Source organism: Prinia subflava, chromosome Z (assembly GCF_021018805.1).
Source record: "Prinia subflava isolate CZ2003 ecotype Zambia chromosome Z, Cam_Psub_1.2, whole genome shotgun sequence".
In the NCBI taxonomy this organism is placed as follows: domain Eukaryota; kingdom Metazoa; phylum Chordata; class Aves; order Passeriformes; family Cisticolidae; genus Prinia; species Prinia subflava.
In genome coordinates this window covers 66278776-66294206 of record NC_086283.1, presented here as the reverse complement: position 1 = coordinate 66294206, position 15431 = coordinate 66278776, and the positions used below count along the sequence as shown (strand labels likewise).

At 36.8% G+C, this 15431-nt stretch overlaps 1 protein-coding gene across 3 annotated transcripts in view; it reads right to left on the bottom strand.

Moving 5' to 3' along the window:
• The window catches only part of KCNN2 (potassium calcium-activated channel subfamily N member 2), a 93589-nt gene extending 88767 nt beyond the window's left edge, over positions 1-4822 (bottom strand). For 2 of the 3 annotated variants that reach the window (XM_063423950.1, XM_063423949.1), the window contains exons 1-3: positions 4679-4822; positions 3947-4017; positions 2050-2090 (exon numbers count right to left, since the gene is read on the bottom strand). Coding sequence is in view for 1 of the 3 variants with exons in the window: in XM_063423949.1 (XP_063280019.1) it covers positions 2050-2056 (7 nt within the window). In the remaining 2 variants the exon portion in view is untranslated. The remainder of the gene's footprint in view (positions 1-2049; positions 2091-3946; positions 4018-4678) is intronic. The other variant, XM_063423951.1, reaches the window with a different exon arrangement.
• Between the last annotated feature and the right edge of the window lie 10609 nt (positions 4823-15431).

Genomic DNA, 15431 nt, shown 5'->3' with positions numbered 1-15431 from the left:
ACTGTCATTATTGCTTTCAGGTGGATAAGGAGAAGAGGGGATATAAAAATCTCTCTCATCTTGTGTGCCTATGTATCCTGTGTATCAACACAACAGCAAAGCACAGCTGCAATCTTGAGTTCCCTTGTGTTACCACTCTTTGGCATGCCCACATTGTTCTAGTGATTCAGAGTCTGCCTACATTTCCCTTGTGATTGGTCCCTTAAAAGAAAGAAAACACAAAATATCCATGGTTCATTTGAGGTTTCTTGTCTGTAATTCATTAAGAAAAGCTTTAGGGTTTTGTAAAATGTGTTTATTGGACTCAGGCGAGATGGCTAACAGCAAAAAAATGATTCTGTCTTTATTCATGTAGTATTCCCTGGGTTGAATTTTAATTATTTATACCTAGTTGAGTATATTCAGCCTTTTTTTTTTCTCACTAGTGTTGTGTATCTGTTAATGTGATAGATACAAATTGAATAGGTGAAATTGTTGAGACCACATTACTTTGACCTAGGAAGAACAAATTTTTTATCCAGTCAGTTCAGGAATGTCCCATGGTCTTGTTTCTTGTACTTATGGTCTCAAGATGAGTGGCAGAAAAACACAAGCCCAAGGCTGTCTTACCTGCTAGTGCTAAATGCCCAGAGTCTCACTGCTCTCCAAAGCTTCTGTCTCAATCAAGCATTGTCTTCCAGTCATGACAATTAGGACACAATTTGTAAACAAAACAAAATTCACTGCATAAATTTAGAATTTGGAGAGGAAAGTTGAGCCTGTTGGTATTGGATTTTTTCCCTTTTTTAATAGACAATTACAGCAAATGCATTTTAAATTTTCAGTAAGTAATACTAATTTGAATGCATGTGTTAGCAATTATTGAAATTGACTATATGTATAAACTATATTATCTGCTCTAGAAATTACTTTTTCATTTTGGTAAAATAATTGAACCTTATTATCATCACCAAATTGATAAAGTATGTTTCTTGTTTTCTTATCTATAAAGGTTTGGTGTCTTCTGATGTTTAGTCACACATGTGCCATTGCTACAGGCAGATATCAATAACTACAAATATGTGAAAGTCAAATAAAGTGTTTACTTAATGAAACTTTATGAACAGAGAGACATATCTAAAAATTCATCTGAATAATTTATTTGTGTGGTGCTTTGTAAGAAACAAGTTGTGGTACTGGTTAATAGAGAGCTGTGTAGCAAAGGCTAGAAATGTATGGAAATGGTTGTTATAGAAGACAATTGCACAACATTCAGGTAATTCATCTAGAGAAATTTGGTAGACTTTGGGACAGACACTGATGAGGTGAATTTATGCTTCTTTATCCAGTGATATTTCAGCACTCCTCTCTGTGGCAAGTCTCTTAGAGAAACTCTTGCCTCAGCACACAGCCTGAACACAAGCTGGGTGCTGGGTGTGCCCTAACCACTGACCCTCACCTGGTATTCCACAAAGAAATACAACTTTCTTCTCAGCTATGTTGCCCTTCAATTCATGAAAATAAAATGTTTTTACATCATCTGCAAGGATGTTGTAATTTCCATGTTTCCTTTAGCTACATTAACACAGCCAGACATTTTTCTGCCTGTGAGCCAGTCCCATCTCACCTTCCTGTAACATCACTGTTTACAGTCTGTAAACTGCAGAAACAGTGCAGCTACATTGTTCTTGTCTCAAGACCTGGGCGGTTTATCCCTAGTGTAACATACAGTATTCACACATGGGAAAGCGGAGCTTGGCTACACTAGTATGTGAGCAGTCCACTCCCTCTTCTTCATCTACAGTAAGATCACTAGAACAACAAACTGGTTGAAGATCAGGAAGACACTTTTCAGCCTGAAAAGATCCTGGGATTTTTTTTTCATTACCATTTGTGTATATTTTGCTATGCTAGCAAGGATGTTATGGTTCAAAACCTGTCATGCCTATATAATTAATCACATTATGAGCTAAACCTTGAGATGGGCTGAACACTTGAAATTATGATTCATTACATCTTATTAAAATCAGTGTTTGTAGATTCATTGATTTAAATGATAGAGTTCAGTACCTTTCATGAATAAAGCTGGATTCGACCCGAGATATTTGCTCCTAAAATAAAGTCAAATATAAACAGAGTAAACTGAGTATCATCCAAGTCGTAGAGCCCAAGATAGATAAATATTTAAAGGTATGAATTATAATTGTGTTCAACCATTCACCTAAACCATTACAAAGTGATAAAAATTAAGCATTTTTGTCCCTCAGTTAATTCTTCTAAACTGAAAGTAAAACCTAAAACAGTTTGGGATTTAATTAGATAATATAGTATAAAGAACAAATATTTGTATAAACAGATAAAAACAAGATTCAACCACCATCATTTCAACATAATCAGACTGTTTCTGATTAAAAACAAAATGCAGAACTTCCTTACTTGGCAACCTCCCTTCTGCAAGCAGACTGACTCATACAAAGCTTTCACATGTTCCCTGAGTTGCTGGGTGCAATTTTACAATTAAAGACTTCATTTTTTTAGCCATTGCATTCTGTTTTCTCAGATGTCTGCTGCTTCTGCATTTATATTACATTATATTACAGGTCTTGGATTTCATTATTTATTACTCTACAATTGTTAGCCTTCTATTCAGGCATATAAAGCATTACATGCAAGTACACATGCAGGAAGCTAAGAAAGTCTTCACATTATCTGTTAATAAATAAATATATATTTAGCCTGGAATGGAACTGTGAACATGATCAAGAACCTTATTATGTGACTGTATGGTACCCATCCTAGGAGGACAATTTAAATTATTATACATGTACTGCCCTTTAATGATATTTTGAGATTTTTTTCAAGTAGGTGCACTTGAAAAAGTATAATAGGTAATATATTTATTTCTTGTTTGAAAGAAGGAAGGAAGAAAAACAAAACCAAAGCAAACAAACAAACAAAATAAAAACAAAGAAGCCTCCCAAAACACAGCTATTATACATCAACCCCCATCCAGACAGGACAATCCACTATTTGGTACTGCAAGATTCTGGAGGAATAGTTACATCTCTCACCTTGTGATTACAGAAGTGGCTTGGAGTTTTCATTTAATATTGATCCAGACTGAATATTTATGTCAACACTACACCCCTCCCTCCCCCGACCCCCCATCCCCCCATTCTTACTCTCCCACTCCTTTTTAACAAGATAATTCCATTGGCACTAGGCTTGAGAGGGATTAACACATGAAGCTCGGTCTGATATCTTTAGACTTGCACTATTTTCTAGAATGGATCTGATGTAGTTCTGGATTGATTTCAAATTCACAAAACTCTAAGATAAAGAGTCTACTATGTTGAATTTAGTCTCAAACATTTCTGCATCTCCTATGAAATTGCCTACTTTATACAAGTTAAATGACAGAAACATGTTTTCATTTCACACAAGATTCCTGACGGTGGTTATTCAGTTTTAAGAACTTTGCAGTAGCTGACAAATATTTTAGAAACCAAGTGAAGCCCTGGGACATTTTGTCCATAGTTGCAGGTGTAGTTTTGTGCAGATAGTGCAGTCTTTCCAGAGGTGATAACTCACAGCAGATCCTAATTTTCACAAACTTGACACAGGGAAAAAAAATATGTGTGACATTCTCTAATACCCTGAGCAAATGCTTGGAAAAAAGTCTGGGTCTCTAGCACAAGTCTGGAACACAGTGAAAATATTTCAGTGAGCAAGAATTTCAGTTAGCTGGATGTAAGCATTTTATATTATATTATGAATCGATTAAGGACATACATGAGAATAGACTCAGGTTTGGGTATAAGCCTAAATATTTTTATAGGTCTGAGTATAACCCTTTATATTTTAATGTGTTATGCTGCTCTTGCAAGTTACATTCCTTGTGGTAGCAGTCTAACTAGAAGCATAGCAGCCTACGTCTCTCACTAGTAGCAAGAAAGGCATTACTCACTTTTGGGGTAAACTGCCTTATATCTTCCCAGCAGTCAAACAAGCCTACGTGGCTCCTGAGTAAATTACTGTCTGCAAAAGAGTGGTGAAAAGACTAATATATTTATTGAAAAATTAATAATAAGATCACATTATCCCTTACATAATAAGCAAACATTTTCTTCTAGTTACAAAAAGAATTTAACACATTTCTACATTTGGGAAGAGTGAGTTTGTTGACTCTTTTGTTTGAGAAGGAAAAAAAAAGGAGAAAAGGGCAGAAATATGCAACTTTTTATAAAAAATCAGTATAAAGTTATCCACAGTGAGTTTACTTATTTGCCAGTTCTTGTGCTGATAATCTCAAGTATTCAAATGCTCACATCTGCAGCCCAAATATTTTTAGTACATATGTTTGCATGTACAGAAGAAAGGGTGAGAGCTTAAAAATTGTTTTACAAATCAAATCTCCACGTATTTTATTATAACAGATAGCCTTTCTCATAAGATTAGTCAATGAGGTAGTTAGAAAAACTTAACAGACCATTTGGACCATGAAGAAACATTGAAAACAAAAGAAAAAAAAACCAGGTTCTTAAGATAGTGCCAGAACACCCACTAAGTCAAAGCAAAATGCCTTACTATGTAATTTGTTAGTTACAGCAGGAAATAACACATTCTACAATTCACATTTACTGAGGCATAAGAATTGCTGTTTTCACCCCAGAAGAAACAGACATACTATATTTCTTACCAAAAGAAGAAACCAGGGTTGAGAAGTACCTGGTTTAGAAAACACTCAGCTTTCAGAAGTGATGTACACTGCACTATAGTTTCTTTCTCTGCCTGTCTTCTGTGCAATCCAGTCTTTCTGTCTAAGCCTCCTGGGAGTTTTAAAATAACCGTCATGTAGTTTCTATGTGCACTTGCTTAATGTGTTTATGCAATGGAAAACATGGAAACAAGGTGTCAAACTTCATTACCTGCACAATGCAAGAGCTGGATTAAAACAAAAAATGCATTGCTATATAACTACTATTAGATCGAAAAATTATTTTTATTAAAGACAAAAGTCCAGGTTCTAAACTGTGTTCATTAATTAGTATTAAGCTCTTGCACTGCCAGGATAGTAATGACAACAAAACTAGGTGGCTACAACCCATTATTGGAGCTGAAAGCCACTCTGAAATTAGCCAAAAGTAATCATATGCAGTTAAAATGGAAACCAAAACATTTTAATGCCCTCTATACTCCTTACCCTGACAGTCACAAAGAAAAGCAGTTACTATGTCTTTTTTCAATGCATCTTGAAGCATTTCTCTTTAAAGTATGGTTCACAATTCTCCCTTTCCATCTATTATTCCTTCTGAAATGGTAGTGCAGAGTTATGTCACAACACTGCTCTGCAAAGAGACAGGTGGACACAAGCTTGGGTCTGAGACTCGGATGTGCCAATGGCCCCTGCTACTCCAAGGACTCTGGTTCAAACTGCATGGGTTTCAAAACTTCTCAGTCACAGTGCTTGAAACTTGGTGATTTTGCAAGTAGGAAATGACAGCAGAGCGGAGAGGAGTCCAGTGAAAACTGACAAGATATTTTTGTTGGTGAAGCACAAAATATACAACTGCCAAGAAGATACATAAGCAGAGACTCCACTAAGATTTTACTGTGCGCCCAATCCTTAATTAAGAATGATGTATACCTGAATAACATCTCCACTTTCCAAAATATATTTTTCCCTAACAACCCAGTCTATCTTTGTTCCAGCTCTTTCTTGGAGTACACATAATTGGCTTTATGTGATAAGTCCCTGGAGGTTATATTCATCAGACTTATATAAAGCTAGCAGAGTGCCAAAGAACAACCTAGCCAGCAATGTCTTTCTATCACAGAAAATTGGGATGAAATAGACCTCAAGATATCATATACTCAATTCTCTTAGGCAATTCCCTTCTGGCATTCCTGACACCAGTTTCTCTAACCTAAAAGCTACAAGTAGAGGGAAAATACATTGCCCTCTAAGACAATCTCCTCAAGGGCAAAAAAAAGTCTTTGAAAGCTTTGTAGATAGATAAAAGAGGGTAGATACAATATCTCTTAATTTAGGGAGCATTTAGTCTGTCTCTCATAACCTTTCTCTAATTTCTGCAAAAAATACAGTTCAGGTGGAAACTACCATGAACCAAATACAGAATTGATTAAAAAATAATAGTCAGAGCTCTCCTTATTGCTTCACCATTAAACTGTAAAAATTTATCAAATGAGTTTTTAAATTAATGATTCTGAACCCTTGAGTAGACTGTGCACTTAATACATTTGTGTGTGTGTGAAGTGGAAAAGATTGCACTCACTTTGGCAGAAAGAAGTCACGTAAAATTATCTTGACAAGTCGAGGAGATAATCTGTGCACAAGGCTATGTTTCTGTGGGAATGATGAACTGAGCAACTTCAGCTGGAAGAACATCTGTGAAACAGCTTTGCAGGAAAGAAGCTGGAGATAGGATGACTCACAAATCAAAGAGGCTTTAACAACCCATTCTTTTCCAACATGGCATCATCTGGGTTATTAGCAGGACAATCAGCACTTAAACTGACTAAGGACCAACACAAGTGAAAGCCTTACTAATGGAAATACTCTGCTTTAGCACCGCAGTTTAGGAACTATTACATTAAGGGAAAGCTTTCAGAGGAGAGCAACAACAACTGGTAACAAAATTTCAAAGTGTTGGGGCAATCAGGAGTGGCAAGGTATTTATTTAGTCAAGACACTACTTTTCAATGAGAGAATTAATTAAGTATTTCCCTATGTCTCCTGGATGTAGGACAAGAGTAATAATCCTGAATTGCATATAGGTAAGATGTCTATGATGGTATGGATGGTTATCAGAGAGAATGTATCATGCAAGAAAGAATATGGAATCTTCTAGAAAAAAAACCCTTTTGCCAGGAAAATTTCTGGAAGAGTTCCTGAGGCTGGGAATGAACTAGATAATCTTAAGAGGTCCCTTCTAGCTGTATTCTTTGTTGCTGTGTCTAGGAGAGCTAAGTATTTTTCTCCTGTGCTGAACTGGTTTTCCAAAAGTTCATGACATATTCTTGGCCCAATGTGTAGAGTTGCTTATAAGTTTAGGTCATTAATTTTCTGCTGGGACCTAATCTACATGATGCATGTTATTCTTATCATAGTCAGTACTGCTTTCTCTCACTTGCCTCTCCAGCACAGCAAAGATTTTTAAAAAAAAAACCCTATATCTCCTGACCTACCTTGTGTTTTTCTCCCCGACACATTACTGGAGGGAAGACTCCTTTTCCAAACTCACAGTTGTTTCACTTTTAATTAAGATTTACTAAAAAAAAAAAAATCCAGTATTGTTCCTGCCTTGGTGTTTTTTATCAGCTGCTCCGTGGGGGTGACTTAACTGAAAGTTCCATTTAATGACACAAGTGACATAACTTTAAGTTCCATTTACGGGCACACAAGGACAGATAGTTCTCTGTAACATTTCAGGACTGTGGTGTTGTACCAATGGCATATGATGCAAAGTGAACAACATTGTGTTCGCATGCTTGTTGGAGCACAACGTGCAGTGCAGCACAATGCAGCATGTGCCAGCTTTTGTCTGCTGGTGGCAGTGACCCCTTGAGCCAAAATCATCAATTTCTCAGAACAATAGCTTTCTTTCTCTTTCATGCTTCTAATTTACTGTAACAAATGGTTTTACTTATTTCAAGTATAATTAGTTCTGATGGTGGACTGATACCCTAAGTAAACAAAGCTCTGTGTTCACCATTTCTTCTCTATTCCTGCAGAAAAGCTTTAAGTTGAAAATACTTTAAATATGGTATAGGTAATCTCTCTGATTAAAACCCACTAAAAGTTCCCTCCCTGCCTGCTATTTTCACAAAATTATCTTTGTTAACACTTTTTTTCCTGCACCTCCATTGGAAATTGCTTAACCTTGTTGCAAACAATAATATTTGGAGGAATGATCCATAGTTTGGCTGAGGAAATGACACTACTCACTACCAAAAAACTTCTTTCAAATTTCAGGCCGCCTGTCATTCTCGCTGACTTCCATAGCAATAATCACTAACAAAGTTTCTCTAGTTACTGCTGAATCTAAAATCTCACATCTTCAGAGAAGCATTAAAAATTAAAGGAAACTAAGTTGAGATATCTGAAATCAGCCTTCGGCATGGAGAGGCCAGGAGAGTGTGAAGTAATTTATGTCAGAGGATAGATCACATTAAAAAAACCTTTGTGGACCATGATCTTATATGCACCTCAAATTGTCTTAATTACCAAAAATGAACAGACCACTAAATCAAGACAACTGCCCCTTTATATCTCCAGCTCACTAGATACTGCAACTACCCAAAGAGCAACCTGTCTGCAGAAATCTTGCTACATATCTTCCTCATCTAGGACTGTGAAAAGTCTTGTATGTAAAAAGCATACACATCTATGAGTGAATAAAAGCATAGAAATAGTTTGTTTACCATGCGACATGTCAAAATCGATTTCAGTTTGTTCTTGTGCGGCTCTAGTTTGTTTTCACTGCAGGTTTTCATGCTCCAGAGGCACATCCGTCTCCAGGAGTCCTCTAGGACTGTTACCAGATGAAGAGCTGTTTGCACACTTGGTGGTTTAACACAATGCTTATTCTTCAAAAACCACTGGCCCATGGAACCACACAATGCTTATTCTGTAGGATCAGTTAAACGTTAGCCAAGAAGAAGAAAAATAGAGAGTAATCAGCCCACCTATGCCAACTTTTCTCCTAACTTTGAAAGAAGTACTTCATCAGGCTGTCAGGTATGGCTTTGGGGTCACCAGCCACCAGGGACCACCAAAGAGATCCCCAGGACAGAAGAACATGTGCACAAAGGGGAGTGAACACATTTTAATGGTTTTGAAGAAATTATTATCATACACATGTTCATTCCAGGAAAGCAATTGAAAACATGTGTGAAATATAGTGTATAAACAGGAGCCTTTTCTGTACTTAGTATGTACAGAATTTCAGAGCATATATCCCCTTGTGCATCTGGATGAATAGAGAATGTCTGCTTCTTAATGTTACATTGATGCTAAAGAGTTTTACTTCACCAGTCTTTGGTATCAAGACCACTGCATTCTTCTGAAGTGAGGCAAAGCCCCCAAGTGAAGCAAGTGAGAAATAGAGAGAAAAGTACATCTCTTTGGGGCCCTCATGGGTTACATTTCTAGATGTCAGTTCATTCTTGCCACCCAGCAGAATTTTCCCTATAAAAGGTCTCCTGACCGTAAGTACATAAGGGGAAAAGAAACAGACATATGCTATGCACTCTCTCCCTCAGGTAAGTTGTTCTATACAAATGTGGAAGAAAACGTTAATGTTTCTTGCAATCCACCAGACATACTTGACCTGTAAAGCCAGTTTGCTAGGGTATTGCATACGTGAGAATTGTTATGAAAGTTTCTAATGCAGATTAATGCTCTAGGCCACCATTTATTCAGTAATTCAAAACCAAATCCTGAACACATACCATTGTTCCAGACCCATTGTTCTCTCTTGCAAGCTGCTTAGTCTTTGAATACATTGGCATGCAAAAGTGTGTGCTAATTAATAGATGCTTATCACAATGTGATACACATCATCAAATTTTTTCATTGTCTTTGATCCAACAGTCACTGGCAGTATTACAATGCAGAGAAACTATTCCATCATATTAAAATCCTCCTATGCATGTTAAAAATTTGCATAGCTACAAAGCATTAATTTTGTTCACAGTTGGGGTTTCTGTGTACTGATGTCTCATTTGAGAAGTTTAAAGCAAGAATTCAAATCTTTCTGCCAAAACTGTTCTTCATTACATTTTTTTTCACCCTTGAATGACATTTTAGCTGCCTTGGAAATAATTCCTCTTTGTAAAGAGAAGGCGACACTGCTTCTTTAGGATCATAATTCCTATCTTCCTTTTTTTTTTTATTATTATTTTTTTTTATTTTTTACCAAACCAGCCTTCCAGTACCTGAAGGGAGCTGACAAGAAGGATGGACAGAGACTTTTTTACAAGAACATGTAGTGACAGGAAAAAGGGGAATTGTTTCAAACTGACAGTAGTTTAGGTTAGATACTAGGAAGAAATTCTTTATTATGAGAGTGATGAGGCACTGGAACAGGTAGACCAGAGAAGCTGCAGATGCCCCCCATCTCTGGAAGTGCTCAAGGCCGTGTTGGTTGGAGATCTGAGAAAGTGTGTAGTGAAGTCTCCCTGTCCACAACAGAACCTAGATGTTCTTTGAGGTCTGTTCCAACCCAAATCATTCTATGATTCTATCATTCCAGAAAATAGAATATTTTGATTAATTATTTGCCTGCATCAGCATGCAACGAAAGTAGAAATTAAAATGCCAATATATCTTCATATCTTATGAAAGGAATTCCAAATAAAAACAAATAGCATTTGTAGCTTTTCTGTATGAGAGCTAAGTGCTTGATCTTTTTCTACTGCTGGGGAAAAAACACCCCCACCCACAGGCCCTCTCAATACCAAAAATCAGAGGCAATGCCCAAGAAAACTCTGATCATGTTACACATCACAGAGAGTAGCTGTTTTGCTCTTGACTTAGATGTAAATATTCTTTTAAGAAGACTAAGGCAGTTAGAGCTCCCTGGAGGTGAGAAAAGAGAGGGCTTTGTTATTCTACCTGGATCCTCTCAACCTCTTGTCATCTCAGGGGTAAGCTGTGCCAGCAACAGCAGCATTTGGCTGACAAGACAGAGGTGGACTACAAATCTTATACACTTTTTACTTCTGTTCTGTGCTAATGTGTTGGTTGTTGCTTTCTTTATTTCAAAAGAATGACCCTTCTGCTGTTTTCAATGAAAAATGGGATTTTGGGTTTGTAAAAATCTTTTGGTCTTTGAATGGGAGTTCATAGTAAAGAGAATATCTGAGCAGATCCATGCCAGAGTTTGCACCAGCTTAGACTTCTGTCCAATTGTCTATAAAGCAATATCGTTTCAGTACTGGCAACAGTCATATGACTCTTCTCCATCATCTTGCAATTTAATATAAAACATAAACCTCAAACAATGTCACATGTAATCTGAGCATGGTGTATTGCAGGTGCTCAAAAGAGAGCCAGTGCAAAATAAGACAATAACAGCAATTAAAAAAAGATTCATGTAAAAAACTAAATGAGAGCAGGAATAGAGACAAGGGACAGGTATTTATTTCTAGGAGCTATAGAAAAAGGATTTATTAGGCACTCTCTATTTTGTTTTTTCCTTTTGACAGTTTTTAAAAGAGGAAAATTTTCTTATTTCATTAAACCCAAATAGCAATATCTGAATCTTATGAGGAAAAAATTACTTATATATCTCACCTATTTTTGTTTCCAATTTAGCCAGCATCTGCAGCTGCATCTAATTCAAACCAGTTAAAAGAATAGAGAAGAAAACATCAGGGGAAAGTTTCATTATTAGGAAGAATTTCTTTACTGTGAAAGTGGTGAGGCACAGGAACAGGTTGCCCAGAGAAGCTGTGGATGCTCCATCCCTAGATGTGTTCAAGGACAGGCTAGACAGAGCTTTGAGCAGCCTGATCTAGTGAAAAGTGTCCCTGCCCTTGGCAGGTGGGTTGGAACTAGATGATCTTTAAGGTCCTTTCCAACCCGAACCGTTCCATGGTTTCTTAATGAGACTGCAATCAGCAGGAATAGGAAGAAATCACCCTATCTTACTGACAATTTCAAATTAATGTCTGTTCCAAATCAGATCATAAAATGTAGATGTTTCCCTCAAAGAGGAAGTTTCCTCTAAAATTTCAGAGGTGAAATACAGGAAATATGCAGATATTTAAATATAGCTAACACAGCCCAAGTCCAAGCAAAATAAGTTTGCTCTTATTGCATTCAGAGCGAAAATGTAGCTTAGACCTTAAAACCATTTCCCAATTTATGAAAAACGGTATCTGAATAATAAGTTCAAAATATCCTCCAGCTTTTTCTCATGTTTCTATCAAAGCAAGATGATAAACAGAGAAAGATGTTTACTGAGCCAATTGATACAATTAGGTTAAAATCCTATTGCCCCAAGTGAGAATTCAGTTTCTAATCCAGAACAACTGGGAATCATGCTCAGCCTCCTTTTCAGAGTGACCTCTACAACACAGTAATATCAATATGGTTCTCATTGTCCTGAGGGTAATAATGAACACTGCAAAGATCCTCTCCATCCCTTTGTTACAAGTTCCACCAAAGAGCTGTAGCAAACAATCCAAGGAAAACAGCTTTTTAATCCACCACATTTCTGAAGTGAACATCTAAGTGAAACTTGATAAATATTGAACTGTTTTAATTCTACCACTTTAATCATGAAAACATAACTTAGAGGAATTTTAACACTATACTAGTGAAATGTTGCAGACTAATCCTTTTGCTGTTCATTTTTTCCCTCAGACTGCTGCAAAGCCTTGCACATCTACCCAGGGTTGTGAGTTCCTTTTATCTTTGGTAACCCATCCAAAGCTTAATTCAGCACAAATGCTGAAAGATGTTGCACTAACAACAAATGAGATTTACTTGTCCAAACATTGCAGCATATAAATTTCTTTCTTTAGTGAACATGAAAGAGTGAGTTGGAGACAGCCAGAGGTCTGGACCTGAGCATCAACTGAACAAGAAGCAGCAGTCCATGCTAGCCTGCCAACCTGAAGCTAATAAACCATACAATGGTTGCTACACTCCTGCTTCTGAAGAGAAAGAGGATTTTTTAAATCTTCTAGAGACACATGGCTATGTGCACAGCTTGTATCCCATTGTTTATTTTATTCTAAGCTAGTACCAGAAGCCCTGTGCTTCTTTACATTACAAAAAGGGAGAACCAGGGAGCCAAACCGACCTCTCAGATGCTGCTCTCCATCAGTGTAGCAGAGAATGGGAACAAGGAGATTTTATGCCTTTTAATTATGGTGTTTATGTGATATGGCAGAATAGTGTACAAACATCCAATTCCTTTAGTGCCCCAGGGTGCACCCTGTAGAGTGCCAAAGGTTTATGGAGAATCCACTGCTATGCAAGGAAACAAAATCTTAAATCTTAATTTGACATCAATGCTAAGATATATTTATTTATAGTTACTGCTCAGTATCTGACTTAACTGGGCATTAATAAAAATCCAGACAGGACAGGACAAAAAATGTGGAAAAAGGAGCCATATTGCTATGTACACATACCACAGTATTAGTGTCTGACTATACACAGACCCTGCAAATAAGATGCTTCCCAATGTCCTTCTAGAGCTGTGAACACCTGCTGAAACACTTTTGGGCACATCTTACACCTAAATGTCCAGCTGGAATTGGAAGAACTTGACTGCAGTCATATTGTCACGTCACAACTCTAAACCATGGCTAGTTTAACTTAAGTGGTGACCACTGAATGTCAAATTTGTTTAACAACTGCATCCTTGGAAAAAGAGAAATGCTAGTGTTTCATTGCATGAAGGTCATGAAAAAACACAGGTGATTCTTAATGGTGAGAGAAATAAGTGATGTGTTTAAAAGCTAGAGGTAAAAACTGGACAAGCCACACAAGTGAAAAAGTAAAAAATCCTTGAGTTTATTTTGTGTTTTATTAATAGTAAGATTATTGAAAATAAATGGACATACAAAAAAAAAAAAAACCCTCAAGACTGTCTGTATGAAGTTATTGCAGCAAGACTGGCAACAAAATCAAATAGCTAATAAAGCCAAAAATTCCTGGTTATGCTGTCCTTGTCCCTTCTTTTGAAAACCCCAAGAAGGAGAAAACTATCAAAAATTAGAGGGGAAACTGCATGGCTCTGGAGCAATTTTAAATATATATCATTCTCATGTAGTATGTGATACATACTTTATTTTTGGTATTTCATTTTTTTTGTTATGTTTTTCATTCACATTTCATTCCTACAATATAAGCTTCCTTAACTGTGAAGTGAAGTGATTTTAAAAAACCTCTCTAGTAATCACTAGACAACTAAAAATAATAGCAATAGGTTTATTCAGTAGCTAGCAAAAGTCTGCTGAGTTTTCTTTGATTTTTTCCTGTAGGCAGGTAAAAATCCAAAACAATGGCAACTTGTTACCTGGTAACAAGTAATACATGAATCTTGTCTATGCAAAAGGGCCTGGTAAGTTTTTTTTCATTTTGTACAGATGTTATTGTTACCTAGAGTTTTATTTCCAACATGGAAAAGCTGTGGTGCAGCCCAATGCCTGCCACAGCTTGCCAGACAGCATGTCAGCCACCAAAGACGAACACAAAGAACCCTGAAGCATGCTGTAGAAGTAGGTCTTTTCCCAAGACAATTCCAAGAAAAAAAATCTGGATTTTTATTTATCTTTTAGAAGTCACCAAGTCTGAGTAGTCAAACAGATCAGAGAAAAAATGATGACATTTACAAGTTGCAGCCACACAGTGGGAGCTGAAAGATATTCTAAGAGAGCACAAGGAGTTACGACTTGACAGAGGGGAAAAAACCCACAGTTAAAATAAATCCTCATATATTGTACACAGTGCTAGCTAAGAAAACCTCCTATTACCCATCATCCTCCTTTTCCTTTCCTTTCCTTTCCTTTCCTTTCCTTTCCTTTCCTTTCCTTTCCTTTCCTTTCCTTTCCTTTCCTTTCCTTTCCTTTCCTTTCCTTTCCTTTCCTTTCCTTTCCTTTCCTTTCCTTTCCTTTCCTTTCCTTTCCTTTCCTTTCCTTTCCTTTCCTTTCCTTTCCTTTCCTTTCCTTTCCTTTCCTTTCCTTTCCTTTCCTTTCCTTTCCTTTCCTTTCCTTTCCTTTCCTATTCCTTTCCTATTCCTTTCCTATTCCTTTCCTATTCCTTTCCTATTCCTTCCTTTCTTTTTCTATACTGACACATTAAATCAGGTTTCAGTATTTTCTGAAGAAAGTTGCTGCACTTGTAAGTCCAGCAGCTTTAAACAGAAACAGAGCCATTAAACTGGTACATTGTGACAGGCCCTACAATGTTGCAGAAATTCTACTGCATAGATTGGTGCCTTACAAGCCAACACATGGAAAATTTACAATGGCAATTATTTCTTATAGAAAGAACAAAGTTTCTCTCTTCTTACTGACCAGGAAGTCTCAGTTTACTTTCCAAAGAAAATGAAATTAAAATCCCCTCAGATTGCATCATACTACAGTTAAAACTCCTGTAGACCCAGGATTAATTTTATATTACTATACAATAACCTGAAGAAGTTCTTGTGTTTGTCTTTAATGTTAGAAGCTGCCCAGAACTCAATAGTAGTTGGTAGAGACTGCACTTGAATCAGGGTTGTGTTTAGTTATTATGAATTTTTCTCTCTCACATTACCTACCCTGTTGAGCTATGCCAGACAACTGGTGGAAGCAGGGGAGTGTGATGAAAAGGCTTTGATTTCTTCCCTGTCCAAGTGCATTTCTATGTACAAGTGATTTTTTTTCTCCAAAGAGCTCAGAGGGTAAATTGTCCACATATTTTCAGG